The sequence below is a fragment of the Ipomoea triloba genome, chromosome 13, assembly GCF_003576645.1.
Source record: "Ipomoea triloba cultivar NCNSP0323 chromosome 13, ASM357664v1".
Taxonomy (NCBI): Eukaryota; Viridiplantae; Streptophyta; class Magnoliopsida; order Solanales; family Convolvulaceae; genus Ipomoea; species Ipomoea triloba.
Genome location: NC_044928.1, coordinates 19,950,518 through 19,972,363, shown reverse-complemented (window position 1 = coordinate 19,972,363; position 21,846 = coordinate 19,950,518). Strand labels below are relative to the sequence as shown.

General features: G+C 37.8%; 1 protein-coding gene across 1 annotated transcript; it reads left to right on the top strand.

Moving 5' to 3' along the window:
* Window positions 1-1,554: 1,554 nt before the first annotated feature.
* On the top strand, window positions 1,555-21,159 carry LOC116002081 (DNA (cytosine-5)-methyltransferase CMT2-like). Its single transcript, XM_031242093.1, has 21 exons — window positions 1,555-2,809; window positions 7,209-7,243; window positions 7,361-7,463; window positions 8,448-8,552; window positions 8,655-8,774; window positions 8,943-9,036; window positions 9,107-9,306; window positions 9,416-9,481; window positions 9,569-9,814; window positions 9,999-10,057; window positions 10,998-11,064; window positions 11,167-11,496; window positions 11,953-12,021; window positions 12,163-12,249; window positions 12,326-12,413; window positions 19,249-19,370; window positions 19,443-19,544; window positions 20,009-20,052; window positions 20,133-20,202; window positions 20,316-20,419; window positions 20,560-21,159. Exons 1-21 carry the CDS (start codon window positions 1,766-1,768, stop codon window positions 20,726-20,728), a joined length of 3,324 nt encoding a protein of 1,107 aa, XP_031097953.1. The 5' UTR covers window positions 1,555-1,765; the 3' UTR covers window positions 20,729-21,159.
* Window positions 21,160-21,846: the final 687 nt, after the last annotated feature.

The window sequence follows — 21,846 nt, the reverse complement described above, 5'->3', positions numbered from 1 at the left end:
ATCAAAACTAAGTTTTACAAACAAAATGTTTTATATATGTTTAATTAAGTTTAAACATTATACAAGATAACTCTGCACATGGTATGTTTGGAATAATATTTAGAGTGGCGGAACGCCTCTCACAGTCGAAATGCTTTAAAGGGGTGTCAGAAAAAATTTAACTACTATAATATGTTATGATTCAAATTCTTGGTAGTCCAAACAACAATACAATAATTTGACTGGTGCTTGGTTCGCATATTTTGCAAAATGCAGGGAAAAAAAATAAAGGGAGAGAGAAAGTATCCACCCGTCGATAACCACTTTTCCCCCCGTTTGATAGGTAGCGTGAAATGCACGCACTTATTGAGCGGGCAATATGCAACACAAGTGTGCCTTTAGGTGTTCCTTTTAAAAATGATTTTTACATAAATTAAAATTTAAATAACAGTTTTAAGTTTAAATATCTTGCAAAATGCGGTAGAAGTTGAACCGGAACCCAAAAGCTTTCGATTCTGGTTCCAATCCGATATAAATAAATAACAGTTTTAAGTTTAACTATTATTTGAATATTTGATTAAAGTTTAAACTTTAAATAACAATTTAAAGTTTAACTATAACATGTTGTAAAAACAAACGTATCCTCGCGTGAATAATTGTACGATTTTCTTGTGTGAATAGTTGTACGGTTTCAATTGCAGTAAAGTAATAAGGCAAAGAGAAAGACAAAAAATACATAGAGAATCATCAATCTTTATTAATCATCCATCAATTCCAATATATACAAGATACACAGAGTTCTAGAATAACCACAATACAAAAGGATCAAGATATATTATAATAAATTCATAATATACTACCTAGTGTAATGTCCACATATTTATTTACAACATAACAATTATTTTTATTTTTTAGGTTGACTTTAAAATTTACAAAATTAATTGTTGAATTATTCTAAAAATAAAAAAACAAAATTTACAAAAAATATCTTTTTTGAGCTCTACTGACTCGGTTACAATGTAGTATCTGTTCTACTGAAGCACAAAGAGTCAACAAATGCCTCCACTGATGCTCGAACCCACTCCCTTCCACATGGGAGTGTACACCGGATGCTGCTTGACCACAAAGTCTTTGGCAAATTTATAAAAAATATAATTCAATTAAAATCTATAATTTAATCAATTTTTGAAACAGTAAACCACTAATTCAGAATTGAGTTCTCGACTTCCAAATCTTACTTCCTGATGTGGCGGGGACTAATAAGTTTCCTTTTATTTTTTTTTCTCTTTTGGTCGTAATATACAAGTCTACATCAAGATTTTACGTGTGAAAATAAAAGTTGGGGGTAAAAAATGAAAATACATATAAACCGTGCCCACCTAAGCTTACATCCTTGACCTCTCATCTCAATAAATCACTTTATGCCGCTTAACTCCATGGTCTTCTGACAAATTATTATATTTTTGAGTTAGAAAAAAAAAAAAACTGATGGGAGATGCTCCTGTACAGTATGCGGGAGAGAGAGTAGCAGATCCCCAAAATTTGAATTTTGTATGAAGAGAGAGGCAGGACTTAGGACTCGTGCCCCACGTCATCACCCTCCCCACTTTCCCACAACGTTACTTACAATTACCAATTTGCCATCAACCCACCCATCCACCCGCTCCCCAGTCCAGAACCAGAACGGAGTTATAAACTAAAACAGTTCATTTCTCAGTGGCACCACAACCCTCCCTAATACTCATAAACTCCTTCTTCTTCAGTTCTTCCCAATGCTCAACTGAAAATGGAGCAAAAACCCCCAACATCTCCAACTACCTCTTCTCCTATAATCTCCGTCCCCAATCCTACCCCTTCAGATACAATAATCACGGAATCCGCTGATAACCGGAGTGCATTGGCGCTTTCCCTCTATGTTCACCCGGAAAATGAGCCCTTGCCGCTTCCTTTGAAGGTTTGTTACCCGGATTCCGATTCCCCCGCCCCGATTACGTCTCCAAGAAGGTCCTCCAGGTCCACTTCTAATAAGTATAGGAGTGAATGTGTATCTCCTGCATTGTCCTCAAAAGCTACTCCCACGCGCCGCCTCTCGTTGACTTCGCCGCTGACTGTTGGGATGCCACTGGAATTTCCAAATAAACGGCGTCGTATCGATGCGGGGGCCAGCGATAAAACTGTGGTTAGAAGATCCCCAAGGTTGAGTCAGACGGAATCGGAAGGGAAATTGCTAGCATTGCCGGACCCTGAGCCGAAACGTCATTCAAGAAAGAAGGAGTCAAAGGAAGTCGCGCATGTCGGGACTCAGAGGGGACAACTGGAGAAAACTGATTCTGAGGGAGGCTTGAGATCTCCGAAAGTGGACCCCGTTTCGATTGCATTGTCTGATAAAGGACACGATTCGCCCAAGACGACTTCAAAGAGAGAGGCTTTGACTGGAGATAGCGAAGGTGACCAGAAATGCTCTTCTCCTGAGAGAAGAGCTTCCGTTACTAGTGATTTAGTTCCTACAGATGACTTGACGGAACCTGTTTCTAGTGAATTATCTGATTCTGGAGAAGAAAGTGAGTTGGAGGGAGGAAATTCGGGTGTAAAGTGTTTAAGGTCCAGAAAAATTCAGTTTCCAGTGGTTTCAGAACGAAATGCAGAGAAAACACCTGCATTCAGTAATGGGTGTGGTGTTGATAGTAAAGATCCAACAAGTAAAGGAAATGAGTCATGTACTTCCTCAAAAAGAAAGGAGAAGAATAAGAGGCCAGTGGCGTGTTTTATTGGGGAGCCTATACCTACAGAAGAAGCTCAAGAGAGGTGGCGATGGCGTTATGATTTAAAGGTGGTAATTATTTTTATTTAAATGGAGTAGTAAATAATTGGTGAATTGCATATAGCTAGAAAATACAGAGTAGGAGTTTTAGCCAATTTCTGGATTGTTATCATCATGTGGCATATGATAGCATGCTGTTAACATTCCTTATCTGCCTAGTTTTTGTGGCACAAATCGCACACATCATGGGATCACATGGAAACTTCTGTGCAGAATTTTTAATGGTAAGTTGTGTGCTTAAATAAAAACATTTTCAATTATAGAAATTTTGCACAATAAATGAAATGGTTACTGGTACTAGACTAGATAGAAGCAAGGTGGGGGTCACTCTTTCTTAAGTTCTGATTAGTTGTGTGGTCAGTTTCCTCTCATTGAGTAACCAATTGGTTTATCCATTTACCTGTAGAGTTACTGCATGTGGACGATGATGTTGAACTTTTATTAGATCTCCTAGCTTATGATTAGGTTGTTGGGCAGCTTAGAACCCAGCTTACCTTTATTCTGTAGAAGATAAATCACATATGAAGATCCCTTGTTGAGAGTAGGCTACTTCTATTTCTCAAGAAAATACTTCAGTTTCCCAAGCTTTTTGATTTTAAACTCTTTCAACAAGTATCTCTTTAATTTATCAATTCTTTCGATATCATCTCCATCACCATTATGCCATCTGATAAACCAATAATGCAATGACTTTTCTTGATGCTGCATGTCTCACAGTCAAAGTATGATCACCTTGGTTTTGTCTGAATTCAAGATTCAACATAACTTTACCAAACCTTCCAAAACAAACTCTTGGTGATTGTTTGAGTCTACACAAGCATTTCCTTAATTTGCATATCACTTGTTTATTTGTAGGTTGAATCTAGGAGGAAGCTTCATATAAAATTTTTCTTCCAGATCTCCATGTAAAAAGGGATTCTTGATATCAAATTGCTGTTATCTCTATCCTAAGTTGGCTGCTAAAGAAAAGAACACTCTTGCTGTATTCTTCTTTCTTTTCTCTCTCTCTCTCCTTTTTTTGTTTTGTTTTGTTTTGTTTTTTTTTTTTTTTTTTTGTTTTTGTTTTTTTTTTTTGTTTTTTTTGTTTTTTTTCCCTTCAACTGGAGCGAATATCTCAAGGTAGTCTATGCCATAGGTGATAGGTCTATGTATAACCTTTGGCAACTAGTCTTGCCTAATAACTTTCCAATGAGCCATTGAGCTTATACTTCACGATAAAGCCCCCTTTACACCCAACTTGTTTTTTGCTTTTTGTAATTTCACTTTTCACCAAATCCAAGGGTTTGCTTTTTATTTATTTATTTTTGAGCTTCCTTCAGTACCTTTATGGCGTTTTTCAAATTCTCTCCTAGGCCTTGGATATGGGAGTTATGGCACTGAATGGCTCACTCTTTCTTGAATAAACCTGAAGCCAATGATGATGGCTGATTTTGTGTTATAGGTGTATAAGGATTAATGTTGCAAAAATCCCGCCTAGGCACTGATTAATCGGCGCTAGGCGTTGGCTAGCCGCCTAGCGTATCACCATAATCGGTGGTCTAGGCGGCTGACTGTCTAGGCCGCCTAAGCACTACCTAGTCCGCCTAGGCACGGACCGGCTAGGCCTCCTAGGCACTGGCTATGTCGCCTAGTTGGTCGATTAGCTATTTTTCCCTCTTTTTTAAATGGGTTATTTCACTAAATTGTTCAAACTCTAGATATTTTTTAGGTTAATATTTAATATTTTAGTATTAACTATTAAAGTATTAAGGGTGTGTTTGGAAAGCAGGAAAATGATTTCTGGAAAATGAGTCATTTTCCGGAAAACAGTTTGATTTTCTGTGTTTGGTTGCATCTTGGAAAACTGTCCTTTTGTGTTTGGTTCATTTTCCGGAAAATGAGTAGAATATAATTATATAATTTTTTTATTGTATTTTAAATACAAAAAGATATAAAATAATAATATTTATATAAAAGAAAAAGAAAAAGAAAAAGAAAAAAAAAACGACGTCTCACGTCGCTCTGGTTTCCGCCGGCGGAAACCAGAACAGATCTGCTCTGGCCGGAAACCAGTCCGCCGGAACGAAGAGAGGGACGGCCCAATTGGCCGTCCCTAGCACGGGAGCGAATCGAAGCAATTTTCAGATTCCGGAAAACGAGTTGTTTTCCGGAAAAAAACCTTCATTTTCCTTGGTCAACGGAAAATGATTTCCGTTGACCACATTTTTTAGGGGTTGCCAAACACCAAAAGCCCAGGGAAATCATTTTCCGGGTTACCAAACACACCCTAAATAGTTCATAATTATCAAGTCTTAAAAATTAAAAAAATTTAAACAAATTTTAAAAAAATAAAAAATAAAATAAAAATACACGGGCGCCTAGGCGCTAGGTGCCCCCCAAGCGCCTAGCGATATTTTCAACCATGATAAGGATGATCCCTTTCTATTGAGCTAGAAATAGTAGGATTAATTAAAGGGTCAGTTTCTATTTATCTTGGAGTAGTAGGATTTACAAGATCAAGCTTAGATTTGAACATTTTGATAGGGCTGAACTTGGATTCGAGTGGAACAAAGGAGCACGACCTAGACATAGGTAGATCATAAAGGGGAGAGACAAAGAGTCTTATCATTAGCTTGCATTAATGTCATCTCCCCCTAAAGATTGTAGAGGCAATCTATCTCCCTAGCATGTCCAATCATCTGATCATCTCCATTATGCTCTTTTCTTAGAAGATTCAATGAGAAGGATAAAATCTTACATCACAATTAGCATTTTTGGTTAGTTTTTGGATTGACAAAAGTTTGGTGAAAAATTTTGAGACAGAGAGAACATTTTGCAATGTAAGTGAATCGCTAATAAAGTTATCACTTTGACTAGCAACCATAGTGGCTACGCTATCAGCTATTCTGATTTTCCTATTTTACTAGGGCAGCAATGCAGCATGTATATAAGATAAACCTTTTAGAAGAAAAGGTCATATGTATGTGGCTCCTAAGTCGATAATAACCCATGTGTTAGGGTTATTACCCAAAACATTAGAAGGATGAGTGGATATCCCTGAAAAGGGCTGAGCTACTGCCTACTAGTACCTGTTGAAGTAGGCAGCTTTTCTAGTAAAATTAATAGGTTCCTTAACTCAATCTCATTTTTGTTGGATCCAAAAGGTGTTTGTTTGGTTGTTATTATCTTCAGTCAATTGCACTCCACCCATAAGCACTTTGGAATGAGAGCTAGAAAAGGAAAAAGTTTCTAGAATGAGAGCCAGAAAATTTAAAAGGAAAGTGTTTTATGAATGTGAAGCAGAATAGGAAAAGGTTTCTAGAATTGGAACCAAGAAATTCAAAAGTAAAAATGTTTCTAGAATGAGAATAAAAAAGTAGAATTGTCTATGGGAAGAATATGAATTTCCAAAGAGAACCTAAGCTTTAATACCATGTTGAAAATGGTGATTGTATATTGAATAAAGTAAATATTTATAATTGCCAACAATGGTATACGCACCTATATATATATATATATATATATATATATACAAGAAATAATGCATCATGAACTACTCAATTTCACTCCTAGGTTGGTACACTTTTGATTGATATATTCTAGGTTGATGCACTGTAGATTGGATGGTAACTGCTAAACCCTTAGACTACTACATTTTACATGTTTCATATGTTCTACATGTGATTCGTTGAGAACATTAGCACTTAACACTTTCCAATGCTCTCCTTAAATAAAATTTGTTTGTTATCAATAAAACTGATGTAACAGTAAATCACTAAATTTGCATGTAAATGTTTGCTTTCTGTACTCTTTATTCAATGCTAATTTCCTTCTTTCTTTTATTTTTATTTTTAGTTTTTAAACATGATGGCCTAATTGGAATTGCAAATTAGAAATATAAAAGAATGTTTGTATTTCTTTTAATTTTTTATTTAGTTGTAGTTAGATAGAAGCTGTTAATGGTGTACTGTGATGATGATGCAAGAAAAGCCTTTGTACAAATCCTTACCAAGCCCTTAACTAGGGACATGGGATGTGGTGAAGTTTGATGGAGAAGATAGTTAGGCCTTTGCACTTATGAATTGTTTTTGCAATTCTGCTCTTGAATTCTTTCTGAAAAAGCATCTGAGACTGTGATAGAAGTGTGCCATAATTTTTTAAAACCAAAGAAACAGATCAAAATGGTATGAGCCTCTAACCACTAGCAGTATTCTATCAACTAACTGGTTAATGAATGGTTTCTTTAGGAACCTTTTTGATCTTCTATGTTCTTTGGCTATCTTTCAGCATTAGTTTCGTACTCAATTTTCTTACATTAGTTATCAAAATTCTTAATTCTCATGAATCTTTCAATATTTGTTTATTCAATTTTCTTACATGATTTATCGAGTTCTTGATTCTCAAGATGTATGTCCTTTTGATTTTGCAGAGTCAAAGAAGTAAAAAACAAGGGTGGATACTAAAGTGAGTGATATCATATGAACTTGCCCTATGGCGGTAACAAAATGAGGTCCTGTTCTTCGCATTTTTTAAAACTTCTATCTGTCTTCACTCCTTTATATGGCACGCTTGTTTTTGCAGTGCTGATGAAGAAGATGAAGTAATATTGAACGTGGATTGCCATTATGCTCAAGCTAAAGTTCTTAGCTTTATTTTGAATATTGGAGATTGTGTGTATGTAAAGGTATCATGTTATATTGTTATGCCCCCCACCCCCACCCACCCCCCCACCCAAAAAGAAAAATCTTGGTTTTTTTTACAACACAGTAGCCTTTTGTTTTTGTTTTTGTTTTTTTTTGGTTGTTTTTTGTTTTTGTTCTTGTTTTTTTCCTTTCTTTCTTTCCCTGGTTAAAACTGCTTTTAAATAATTTTCCTTTTTCAAGAACAAATTTGATGAAGTGGTTGGGCCAACTTGGATTGAGGGAGGTGGGGTGAGGGTGGGATAGCTTGAGGAAGGTTATTGGTAGCGTGGTGTTGAATCATTTGCTGGAGGAGTAAGCATCTCAAATTTATTTCAAAGACCAATTACACTTCTTTCCCCCTCAAAATCATGCTATATTTTGAATACATTTAAAAAAAAAACTACTGTATTTTTTTCACAAGATCTAGAAACAAAGCCATTAAAACTGGAATAAAAACATTTGCAAATGGGCTCTTACCTCTTATGCCCTTACATTTTTGATAAGTGAATGTTTCACTTTAAAGTGAATTTTCACTTGATCGAAGCTGCCAAATGGCTACAGGTATACTGTAAGAGATTTTGTTCACCCACTTTTGCATTGCAATTTAAGACATGATATTTGAACTATGGGAGCTACTAGTTTTGACCTTAAGTTAAAGGCATATTAAAATTTTCAAGGGCTGGGTTAGACTAGAAGCTGAACTGGTCAGGCTAAGTTGAGCAACTCTTTAGCTTTTGCATCCGTGTTTAGGATTGTTCATAATTGCTGGCAAAATGCATGCCTAGGCTAAAGAATTGATTATCTACTTGCTGATAGGAAATCCCCAAGATCTCTCATTTAGGTTTTCTGATAATGTAGTTCTGAAATGCCAATTGAGATTTCATCTTTTAGTGGATTTAGAAGTCAGAGGATTTGACAATGAGAATTTCCTCTGGTCATGTGTTGAAATGAAAGTGAGATTTTTACTTGCTAAGCAATTTCTACAGGGTGAAGGTGAGAAAAAACATGTTGGTAGGATCCTGGAGTTTTTTAAAACCACTGAAGGAGAAGATTATTTTCGGGTGCAATGGTTTTTCAGAGCTGAAGATACGGTTGGTTTGTCTTTAGCTGAAAATCAAATTTTTGCCATTGTTCTCCAAGCTAAATACTGAAGCAATTCTCACCATTTGGTTCATACTTTTCTCTACTTGCAGGTTATGAGAGATGCAGCTGCTCTTCATGATAAAAAACGTTTATTTTACTCCACTTTAATGAATGACAATTTACTTGACTGCATTATTTCTAAAGTAAATGTTACAGAAATCTCACCTGGGGTATGCTTCATTAATGTGCATTTATTATTTACAGTTCCATTCTGGATGCTTCTATTTTACACTTTAATAATGTATCGCCTCTTTCCCACTTTTTGTTGTCTCAAAATGCTTTTATTTGATGCTTGACCTCCTGTCCTTAAATAGTTATTCAGTATATTAATGCTGCAGCTTGGTTTGGAAGTCAACAAGAGCCCACTATCTGGTTTCTATTATGACATGGAATACTGTGTTGATTATTCAACGTTCCGAAACTTGCCAACTGGTAAGTTGTTCACTTGTCCACCATCATGTATTGTAAAAAAATTGTTTCTAAACTTTGGTAATTGCTGCAGTACAATCAGTCAATAACTGGGATTCACCTTCATTAATTGATGCATCATACAAGCCCATTACTGCTTATCCAGTGGAACATTTTAAAAGTTGTGAACCCACTAAAGTGGAGTTGTCACTACTAGATCTCTATGCTGGCTGTGGTGGGATGTCGACTGGATTGTGCCTGGGTGCCAAGCTCTCTGGTCTAAATCTTGTGACTGTAAGTACAAACTCGGTAACTTGTGTTTAAAAACAACTTTTAGTCACTTAAAGGTTTTCAAATTTAAAAGTTTCTTTTTCATATTATACTACTTCATTGTCTATTCCAGAAATGGGCTGTTGATTATGAAAAGTCTGCTTGCGATAGTCTGAAATGTAATCATCCTGAGACACAGGTAAGATGTCATTTGGGGTAGCAATAACTGAACTGCTTGTGTCAGCAAATCTCAGCTGACATTCAACTTTGTTATACACTGTTATAGGTTAGGAATGAATCTGTAGAAAATTTTCTGAAGCTACTAAAAGAATGGGAGAAGCTCTGTAAAAAATATGGAAGTGAGCCTTATGCAGGCTCTGATGATGTGTTAGAGGACATGGAAGAAGGTGAAGATGATGCTAATTCTCTGGCAGATTCTGATGATTCAGATGCAGAATATGAAATTCTGCGCCTGGTAGATATCTGTTTTGGAGATCCTAATGATACTGGAAAGCCTGGCATACATTTTCAGGTATACATTTTATTTATGTAATTTGTTTGTGAGAGATCATTGGATAGTTGAAAATATAATCTGCATTTGAAATCCTTATGGAAAAAGAAACACAGAGAGACCATGAAGAAATTATTTTGTTGGCAGTACCATGAATAATTCAAATGTTCTACAGTGAAATCCTTTCTCCTTGCCATTTGATTAGGTGCGTTGGAAAGGGTATGGACCTAGTGAAGATACATGGGAACCAATTGATGGGCTGAAGTATGTACTAGCTGTCCATTACTTGCCAAGTATTCCATTTTGTTATGTTCCCGATTTTCCTAAAGTTTGAAATTTGAAACCACTCAATATTCAAACTAAATTCCTTGCTTCTCTTGCATCTAATGCTAAAGAACAATTCTGACTATGCTAAATCTAATAGTTCTAACAACTTGCTAAGTAATTTTGAAAATGGTAAGCATGTGGTATTGATAAAAAAGTTAAGTCTCTAAAGGAACCCAATAGCATGTAAGGAAATGGTATTGGTAATTGAAGATGAGTAATAATAAGCATTCTCTATCCTACTTGGCTACTTTACCCATACATTTTTAAGGTGAACAATAAAGTTCATCCAGTAGCCAATTAGGCCGACTCTGCAATATGATAGAGAATGTTGAGCTGTGAACAAATAAATTGTCTATACGATATGGTGCTTCATGGTTGTAATTGATGAGAATACTAAGATGGATGTTTGGTAATGAGTAAACATCTTATTCAAAATGACTTGATTTGAAGTGAGGCACAAACTCCTTCAACGACAACTTGAAAAAAATCAATTAAGGTTGTTTGGAAATGCTTTTGCAGTTATATATGTGCACTGGTTAGAAAGAGTGGTAATATCATAGTAATAGGAGCTAGAGGAGGAAGATGTATTCATGTAGATCTAAATATATACAGATTGAAGTTATTAAACGTAAATGCTTGGTCAAGGCCTTGAGGGCCTTGATGGATTTAAGGCTTAATAGAACTGAACTGGAGAAAAAGAAAATCATGGAGCCAATTTCAAGTATAATGGAAATAAGGCTTGATTTGCTTATGTTAAACCTTAAGAATCTGGAAAAGCAAGGTACTTTTGAGCAGCATAAAGTTATTAAATTTGAAATTTTGTATTTGTATTGATGCTTTGTGTCTGCTATAAGCTATCCTTTTATCCATGTTCCAGAGACGGTCAGGAGAGCATTCATGATTTTGTGAGAAGGGGAAAAATATCTAAACTACTACCTCTTCCGGTAAATAGCCTCTTTTAATCATGTAGCAATGATGTTGCCAGCACAGTAATCAAGTGATTGCCTTTGTCTAATTCTGCATTGCAATTCAATGATTTCTTTCAGGGTGATGTTGATGTGATATGTGGGGGCCCTCCATGTCAAGGTATTAGTGGCTATAACCGCCACAGAAATGTCAGTGCCCCACTGGATGATGAAAGAAATCGACAAATCATTGTATTCATGGATGTTGTTGAATTCTTAAGGCCTAAATATGTTTTGATGGAAAATGTTCCTGACATACTGAGGTTTGATAAAGCATCTCTTGGAAGGTATGCTTTAAGTCGTTTGGTGCATGTGAGATACCAAGCAAGACTTGGCATTCTTGCAGCTGGTTGTTATGGTCTTCCACAATTTCGGTTACGTGTTTTCATATTGGGGGCACTTCCTAGTGAGGTTAATTTCTTTCTCACTTTCTTTGAATGAAAACATGAATGATGTGGTATATTGAGCCTGTGAACCTATGTATTGACTGATGCCAGTGTTAATTTCTCTGTCAATTTGAGCTTAGGTTAGATTTACTTGGAAAATAGGAATAAAATCTCTGTCAATTTGAGCTTAGGTTAGATTTACTTGGAAAATAGGAATAATTTCTCTGTCAATTTGACCTTAGGTTAGATTTACTTGGAAAATAGGAATAATTTCTCTGTCAATTTGAGCTTAGGTTAGATTTACTTGGAAAATAGGAATAATTTCTCTGTCAATTTGAGCTTAGGTTAGATTTACTTGAAAAATAGGAATATAAAGACAATTGTAACTTTAATGGTTGGTTCAAAATGGCAGGTAATTCCATAATTGACTTAAATTGGTGTTGTATTCAAGGAATCTCTAAATTATTGTTCTTGTCTCCAGAAATTACCACCATTTCCACTTCCTACGCATGATGTTATTGTCAGATATTGGCCTCCACCTGAATTTGAGGTACTCTTTTTGCATTCCTAGCATTAATATTACAATTTAACTTCTATTGCGGATTCATATTCTTGCTGTGAGTCCTGTGACTCCTAATTTCAGTGATTTATATCCCAGTTTAGTGTCTTAAAATTTTCTTTCTTGTTGCAGCGGAATACTGTTGCTTATGAAGAAGGACAACCTCGTGAACTTGAGGAAGCCCTTGTTCTTCGAGATGCTATATCTGATCTTCCAGCTGTACAACAGTTCCATTTAAATTGAAAGTTTTCTGTTATAAATCTTATATTGGTTCTCACCTATGGCAGTCTTTTAGGTTACCTGTCGTGAAGATCGTGAAGAAATGCCATACCATATGCCCCCAGAATCAGATTTTCAGAAATATATTAGATTGCCTAAACATGGTATTTTCTGTTCTTTTAAGGGCTTATTTTTATGTTGTGACCTATGTTGGCATGCTGTCTGTTCTTTTACACAAATGGCTTCACAAATTTGAATTCCCTTAATTTGAAAAAGTTTTTAGTTCTTCTAAGTTAACAAAAAAAATTTCTGGGCATATTATATTTTTTCTTCCCACACCAAGAATACAAGTGTTATCCTGCCCTTTCCACTTTGTAGAATTCATTCAAATTCAACTCATGGGATGACTAGGAGACTTTCAGGTTGCGTTTACTTCAATTATTTTCTATTTCTCCATTTTTTAACTCTGTGTGTTTATTAGCAACTGTTTTGCGAATTCTTTATTTTCTTTTCTCCAATTTTCCATTTTGACATAAAAATAAAAAATCTCCAGTTAGTAAATGCACCCTCAATTTTTCTAGGTGTCTTTTGACTTATCTGAATAAGCATATAACTACTAAGCTCCGTATCAATAAGCATTCTTATCTTTCTCTTGTCTTCTACCACTTGTTGCTTTTGCCGATAAGCAGGCTGCTGCCTTCCCTCACTGGGCCATTCAATCTATTACTTTGCATTAGTTAACATGGAATCAAAGTTGTATTTCTTGTTAGGAGGTTCCAAGATCAGAACCTGAAGTGTTGCTATTGTGCTTTGTACATTGGTAGTGTACTAGCATGTGAGGATTGTAGAGAATAGAGCTATGGTTGAAATTGATACAGTTAGACTTGTCTTCCTGAGCCTGTTCTGTTGAGGTATATGTTGCTGTCCTTTGTTGGTTTGAAGTCTGTTCTGCATATTTACGGTCCTTGAGTTTGCTATAAAGGAATATATGGTTGCGGCAAGAGGAAAGACACAACTGGACTTTATTTGCTTAATTAGGCCTAGTTTTCTATACTTTTCTATGGTGTATTGCCTATTGGAGTATACAGTTTTATTTTAAAAATGAAGGATCTGAGACTAAGAGGCTATGAATATGGGAACAGTAGGAATTATAGTTCAATGTTGCAAAGTCTATGGACGTTATGCGAAACCCTTGGTGGATGGAGATTAGCTCTTGGTGTAGGGCCTTAAATTCAAGCAGTAATGTGCAAAGACTCTTGAGAATTTTACGGGTGATGAATAATTTCTGGTGAGAGTGGTCCATAATGTTAATAACTAAAATGGGGAGAAAAGCTTAAGTGTGGGCAGTAGCTAAAAGACTTATATTTCTGTGTTCTCTGATTTCTGTCCCTACATTAGCTAGCTGATACATCTTTATATATACATGAGAGAAGACAAGCTTCCTCAAATTCTGCACTATTTTTATGCTGCCTAACTACACTTTTCTGCTGCCTAACTTTGCTGCTGCCAAAGTCTAACTTTGCTGCTGCACTTTTCTGCTAACATTGCTGCTGGCCTGCTGCCCAAGTCTAATTTTGCTGCTGCACTTTTCTGCTAACTTTACTGCTGCCTATAACACTAATATACTACACAACACTACTGCACACTACTACTTTACTGACATCCCCCCTCAAATTGATGCGGGTAAGTCTATCAGCATCAATTTGCTATTGAGAAACTTGTGTCTTTGGCGTATTAAATCTTTTGTAAAGACATCAGCTACTTGTAGATCAGTAGTAAGATGAGGTAGAGTGATAACACCTCGAATAAACGCCTCCTCGTCACCAAACATGTCAATGTCTTTCTAGTTTACCACGAAGCCTACTATCATTCGGTCACCAAGATTGTCAACACGACCACGAAGCCTACTATCATTCGGCCACCAAGATTGTTAACACGACCACGAAGCCTACTATCATTCGGCCACCAAGATTGTCCACGAAGCCTACTATCATTCGGCTACCAAGATTGTCAACACGACCTCGAAGCCTACTATCATTCGGCCACCAAGGTTGTCAACTCGACTACGAAGCCTACTATCATTCGGCTACCAAGATTGTCAACACGACCTCGAAGCCTACTATCATTCGGCTACCAAGATTGTCAACTCGACCACGAAGCCTACTATCATTCGGCCAAAACTTTATGCTATTTTTCTTCTCCGATGACGGATTGCCATTTTCGCCATCCCAATTAAACACCACAACGCACCTCTCACTTACTCCATAGCATGACTCTAAATATGAGACGGATCCCATGACTCAAACAACACAAACTAAACTTAAGACCAAATTAAAACAATCCCACAAATTAAACCAAACAAAACAATCTACTGCCCCTCCCTTTTTTTTTTTTTACATTAACTAAAAACAACACAAAACCCAAAACATGCTGCCCAACAAACCTACTGCAAATAGTTCCTCCCTCCTTATAACACTTCCAACATCAAAAACACCTATTACTTCCTCATCTACAACCATAGCAGCCGGAAAGCCACTACTGCATCTGCTGCCGGGAGCTCTGCTGCCAGGAGCGTTCTGCTGCGCAGGAAATGAAAAAGAGAGATGAAGCATCGGAGAGGAGGTCGCCGGAGAAGAGGATTCCAAGGTCACTGGAAATGACCCAGCTGCGCCACTGCTCGACAAGCTGGTTCGTCACTGCTGATCCAGGTTTGCTGGTTCGCCGTAGAAGAACAGGGAGAGAAAGAGAGACGAAGCTTCTAAAGCTGATGAAGACTCGCCCAAGTGACACCATCAGGAAATGGGCTCATCAAAACGAGACAAACGAGACAAATTTCTGCCAGAAATGGCCTCACGCGCCGTCACGCACCGGCGAGCGGTCGCCGGAGCTCCGGCCGACGGTGGCGCGTGGAGGCTCCGTTCGCCGCGAAACTTCTGCCGGTTGCTCGCCTCTTTGTGCCGATCAATGCCCAGTAGGCTCTGATACCATGTTAATAACTAAAATGGGGAGAAAAGCTTAAGTGTGGGCAGTAGCTAAAAGACTTATATTTCTGTGTTCTCTGATTTCTGTCCCTACATTAGCTAGCTGATACATCTTTATATATACATGAGAGAAGACAAGCTTCCTCAAATTCTGCACTATTTTTATGTTGCCTAACTACACTTTTCTGCTGCCTAACTTTGCTGCTGGCCTGCTGCCCAAGTCTAATTTTGCTGCTGCACTTTTCTGCTAACTTTACTGCTGCCTATAACACTAATATACTACACAACACTACTGCACACTACTACTTTACTGACACATAAGACTAATGTTGGCCATAAGGTGAAGTTCCCATTTTTTGAGTGAGGGAAAATATGGGATGTTTTCCCTGGATTGTCAACTACATACTTTAAGATGTTATGCAGTGATTTTGGTACAAGTTGTGGATGGGTTCCAACTTAAGAGGGGAGTGTGATAAATATGTAGGGATTATATTGAGTTAATTCCAGCAATGGTCCCCCGAGTATACTGATTTTCCAAAATTGGTCCTTGTCTTTTAATTTGGACAATTTTGACATTTAACTATTGAATTCTTTCCAATGTTAGTCCTTCCGTCCAATGCTCGTTAAGTGGACGTTAAATGAAGGGGCAAAATAGTCCTTTTACATGCTAGGGCACCGGTGAACATCCCCTGTTGCTATGGCTGCACGCCCGCACCTGATAGCCACATTTCGAACTCGCCGACGGGATTGTTCTTGGGGTGCAAAGCTACACACGAGTCTCCTCTCAGGTTCGAGTAAGCTTCAAGAGCTAGACAACAAATTCTTTCTGCTTAACACATGAGTGACCTCTTTAGCCTCACTTCAAACTCATCTTCATCCAAAGAATTCATGCTTCCAAATCGCCTGACGAATTGAAGAAGACAAGTAACAGGCCGGTCTCAACGGCAACGGCAACGGTCGCATTGCATCGTCAATTGAAGAAGAAGAGTAACAGGTCGGTCGCATCGCATCGTCAAATCGCTGGCGGGAGCCTCGTCGTCGATATATGACTTGGGATCCAATTCACCACCGCCTTCAACTCAGATCACTGAACTCTTCCAAAACCTCACAATCCCTACCATCGCACGCCACTGAGCCAATTTCTATGTTCTGGATTTATGATTTTGAGAATCCATGAGTGCAACAGTTCAAAATGTTAGACCTAAGCGCGAAATTCAAGATGACGGAGGATAAATCGGGTTCCAAACCATCCAGCTTGCATAACCTGTGTAAAAGGACTTGCATAACCTGCGTAAAAGAAAGGGTCCTCCATTGTAAGATGTTTCCGGAGAGCTCCGATCCTGCGTTGACGGCGGCGACCCTGTGAGCGTCCCTTTTCATACGGGATCCAAATCGGTAAAATGGGAAAAGGGAGAAAGATGAGAACAAAGCAAGTGAACGTAGGGGATCTGGGCGGCGGCGGCGGAGGAATGATTTCCGGCGTTGGGGATTTTCGCAAATTTGTTCGATGATGTCCAGATCAGTCCGATGGTGCAAAAAGCCAAAAACGATGTCCAGCGTCATTTAAAGGACTAATTTATTCGATGATGCAAAAAGGGCGGTGAAAGGACTATTTTGCCCCTTTATTTAACGTCCACTTAACGAGCATTGGACGGAAGAACTAACATTGGAAAGAATTCGATAGTCAAGTGTCAAAATTGTCCAAATTAAAAGACAAGGACCAATTTTAGAAAATTAGTATACTCGGGGGACCATTGCTGGAATTAACTCGGACTATATTTCTAGGAGACTTTAGCTTATCTAAGGGTGTGTTTGGAAGCTTGGAAAATGATTTCTGGAAATCATTTTCCGGGCTTTGGGTGTTTGGCAAGCACTGGAAAACCCAGTCAACGGAAATTATTTTCTGTTGACTGGGGAAAATAAGCCTCATTTGGCGGAAAATAATTTGGCGGAAGTCATTTTCCGCCCACGACAACACACACACATCACCGTTTCCGGCGGAAACCAAGTGCTCTGGTTTCCGGCGAGAAACCAGAGCACAGTGCTCTGGTTCCCGACGCCCCTGGTTCCCGACGAGGAACCAGGGCACTGCTCTGGTTCCTCGCTGCGGAAACCAGAGCGGGAAACCTCTGATTTCCGCATGATTTCTGGCGGAAATGGTGTTTTTTTTTTTTTTTTTTTTTAATTTTAATTATTATTATAAATTATAAATATTTTAATATTTTAAATAAAATAATAAAAATATATAATTATATATTTCTACCCATTTTCCGGAAAATGAACCAAACACACAAATACAGTTTTCCAGAATGCATTCAAACACTGGAAATTAAACCATTTTCCAGAAAATGACTCATTTTCCAGAAAACATTTTCCTGCTTTCTAAACACACCCTAAGAGTCTTGACTTTTATCTGAGTAAGTTGGCTCCATTTTAATCTTTAGGAATAAAGGCCAAATTGACCACTGAACGTATCACCAAAGTGCAATCAGACCATTGAACTAAAAAAAACGTGCAATTACACCATTCAACAAATTAAATGTGTGCAATTTCACCTAGCAGCCGGTTTTCTCCCTTCCCATCCGGTTACCTACTGACGTGGAGCTGAATTGGCTTTTTTTTTTTTTTTTTTTTTTTTTTTTTTTCCTATTTTCTTTTCTTCCTTTCCTCTCTGTTCTTGAAGCGTGTCTTCTCCAGCTTCCTTCATTAATCATAATGACTAGTTGATTACCAAGTCTGAAGAGTACTCCAGCCCAGCACCAAAACCAGGTGATCTGAAAAAACAAATAAAAATAAAAAGAATCATGAAAATGTACAAGAAAATTACCATAAGAGATTTCAAGTGTCCCAGTGATTCCCTTCGGAGGTGAAGAAATTACTCTCAAGAATTCTTGACCTCTGAATATGCCCAAAAAGTGAGCCCAAGCTTGACCTCCACAAATTGAATTAATTACTTGAAGAAAACAAATCACATTACGGCTAATTGAAACATGCTGAGAGTTGGATCAGTAAATGGCCTGGCTAATGCGACTCTGTGCAGCACCTCCGACCACCAGCTGTATGCGTTAATACCGAGGTGGGGAATGGCGGGGACGACGTTCACAAGCCCCCTCGAGCGTGAGGCTGGAGACGAGATCCCCGAGTCGGAGGCGGAGGGAGACATCCGGCTGGCAGAAGCCCAAGGTTTTGGTTGGTGGGTCGGAGGGATCACAGGAGAACGGCGGCGGAGCCGAGTGGGCAAAGCTGTGAAGTCTCATGGTTGACGACTAGCGGCTGGAAATTGCCCAAGGTTTTGGTTTGTGGCCGGAGGGATCGCAGGAGAACGGCGGCGGAGCCAAGTGGGCGAAGCCATGGAGTCTCATGGTTGACGACTAGCGAAAGTAGCGAGTGAGAAGACGAAGATGAACGAAGAAGCGAAAACTAAGGAAAAGAAACAAAGACATGAGACTCATTTAATAGTAATATTTCCTTTAATTTTTCCATGGGAGACCGTATACATGAGACATTGGTCAAGTCTTTCATGTCCTCTTGCATATGAGAATACCCTTTTACCCCATCATCATCTGAACCAGAGATCCTACTGGCTTTAATTTATTGTTCCAGGCAAAGCACGGTTGCGTAGAGTAAGGAAAACGAAAACTAAGGAAAATAACAATTATTAATGCCATGTCATAGGCCATGTCAGCGCTTAACCGGAAGGACAGGTCAAGAACCGGCTAACAGGTGAAATCGAATGGATTTGTGCTGTTGAGTGATGTAATTGCATGTTTTTTTGGTTGAGTGGCCTGATTGCACTTTGGCGTTACGTTCAGTGGCCAATTTGGCCCTTATTCCTAATCTTTATATTGCCAATCTTGCATCAATATGCATTCTCTTCTTCTACTACTAGTTGCTTCCACCTTTTGGGCAAGTGGGGGCCTTCACTAAATCTGTTACTCCATATTAGCTAACACCTACTTTTAGTCAAAGTATTTTACTTTTCATTTTTTTTTTTTTTTTTTTGTCTTTGTTATTCCAGAGATGATGGGTGCTACATCTACTGAAGTCAGAGAAATGAAAGATCCTGTCTTATATGACCATCGACCTCGTCTACTCTCTGATGATGATATCATGCGAATTTCTCTAATCCCACACAAGAAGGTATGGTGGTTATGATATTTATTTAATGAGCTCTTTTGGTTTGCTATAGTTACTAATATATTACAACTCCAGGGAGCAAATTTCTTGGATTTTCCTGGGGTCATCCTTGTGAATAATACTGCACGTCGTGATCCAAATAAAGAGCCAGTGTTACTACCATCAGGACGGCCACTTGTGAGCACTGTTTGCTTCTTTACCTTTGTATATATATAGACTCATGATCAAATGAGTCCACCCCTTCCCATGAGTCCGTGTGGATAGATTTGGGCCATTGAATGCTTGAGATCAATGGCTTAGATTTCATCAACTGTGCAACTGTGCACTTCATTTGCATAGTAGCGCAATTGGCGAAATTTAAGTGATGGCCCAGATCTGTCCACACGGACTCATGGGAAGGGGTGGACTCACCTGAACAATGGCCTAAACATTATACAAAATTACAAATATGATTCATGTTGCTTTGTTCTTCCCATGGGGGGATTGTATGTATAGATGACATTCAAAGACTATCAGAATTTAAGCAAATTTGTCATATTCATGTGCATAGAATCTAGCCTGAAGCATGTGCTGTTTGCCACTAGCTTCTTAAAATGAATGTATAAGCCATTCTAATAAAATGCTATCTTTTCCAATTGTAGGTCCCTGATTGTCTTTTCACTTTTAAGCAAGGAAAGTCTAAGAGGTACAACTTTGAAAAGTTCTTTTTGTTCTTCTTTCTGTTGTTGCTTTATAAAATATGCTGTTGAAGTTCTTCAATTTCAGGCCATTTGCAAGATTGTGGTGGGATGAGACGGTGGCAACCCTAGTGACTTTCCCCAATTGTCGCAGCCATGTATGCTCTATGACAACACTATGTTGAAATGTTTGTGTGGTAGAGTAGACGGGGGAATAGGGAGAGAATTGTCGGTATGCCTTTTGGAATCTAAATCTCATAAAATTATGCAGGTTGTCTTGCATCCTGACCAGGACCGAGTTCTCACTGTACGTGAGTATGCCAGGTTGCAAGGGTTTCCTGATTTCTACAGATTTTGTGGAACCGTCACTGAAAGGTATTTTAAAATCTATAAAACACTCTACATTGAGTATTGCCTTTGAAGTCTGAGTTTTATTTATTTTTTCATCTTGCTTCAATATAGCTTTCTAGTCGTGATGATACCATTTTGCTATTCCTGTCGGATGTGCTATGCAGGTACTGTCAACTAGGAAATGCGGTAGCTATTCCTGTTGGACGTGCCCTGGGGTATGCACTTGGAATTGCATTCCAAAGGTTGAGTGGCGATGAACCGCTGATGAAATTGCCGCCGAAATTTGCCTTCTTGCAGCCCCCAGTAGACGAAATAGTGGAACTGAGAAACTGAATGGTTTCTCATGTAATATTAGAGAACATTTCTGATGTAATATGTTGTATCCAGGATATCATCATGATAATGTACTTGGCTGTATGAGGTATTTAATTTGTATTTTCCCATTCTTTGGTGACTCGTCCTGTGCAGGGTGTGTGCAGCTGCCGTGCAGGGGGAGGGCATGATGAATTTTTATTGAGATAATAATTGTATTTTTACAGGATCTCCTAAAGACATCTTTGATGAATGTAATTTTTTTTTTTTTGGTGACGAGGAAAACTTGTAGCCACTACTCAAGAGTGTGCACTAGGTGAATTACGCATTGTAACCCTAGCTAATAAAGGACTACAAATTCACAAGCAGGTAAACCAGTTGAGGGTTGAGATTTGAACTCATGAGCTTGTGAATGTAATATTTCTTATTAGTACATGGTGTTTCCAATCTTATTATGGTTTCTTTGGTTAGAATATAGAGAATATGTGCATGCAAGGGTTGCATTTCTTCAGGTTTTGGTTATTTATGATTTTCAAAGGAACTTTTGTTTGAAGGATGTGCGTAGTTTTGTTGGTCATTAAGGGTTGTTTGTGATAAAATGTAGCCGATGGAATGCCATTTAGATTTCATTTAGACTAGACTAGACTACAAATCATTCACTCTTTAGCAGAAACCCCAGATTTAATAATAAAAAAAAAAGAGGAATAAAATAAAATAAAAAACATGAAAAATCTCCCATGGAACACAACACTTCTTGTAATGATACTAAAATCTATTGTCTTATATATAGTAAAGTTAGGTTTTGAAAAGCTATTGCGTCAATCTTAGTATTTAGTTTTTTTTTTTTTTTTTTTTTTTTTTTTTTTTTTTTTAACAATATATTTTAGTTTTAAAATTTTAATTGTATGAAAAATATAATATTATCATCATTATCTTATTATAGTATATATATATATATATATATATATATATATATATATATGTATATAGATTTTTATTCAAATGTGGCCGCGTCTTCCCGTGCGGTTTACACCACTCAGTGTTAAGAAATGCACCACTCAATGTTACAAAATGCACCACAATGAGTGGTGTATTTTTGGTGATGTGTACCTAATAATGAATATTTGTGTGGTGCATTT

Bases quoted from the DNA above. Each gene is read 5' to 3' on its own strand.
- LOC116002081 (XM_031242093.1), top strand. From the start codon at position 1,766: ATGGAGCAAAAACCCCCAACATCTCCAACTACCTCTTCTCCTATAATC. The intron at 9,815-9,998 runs GTATACATTTTA...CCATTTGATTAG, and splicing joins AGCCTGGCATACATTTTCAG to GTGCGTTGGAAAGGGTATGG. The intron at 11,065-11,166 runs GTAAATAGCCTC...GATTTCTTTCAG, and splicing joins CTAAACTACTACCTCTTCCG to GGTGATGTTGATGTGATATG.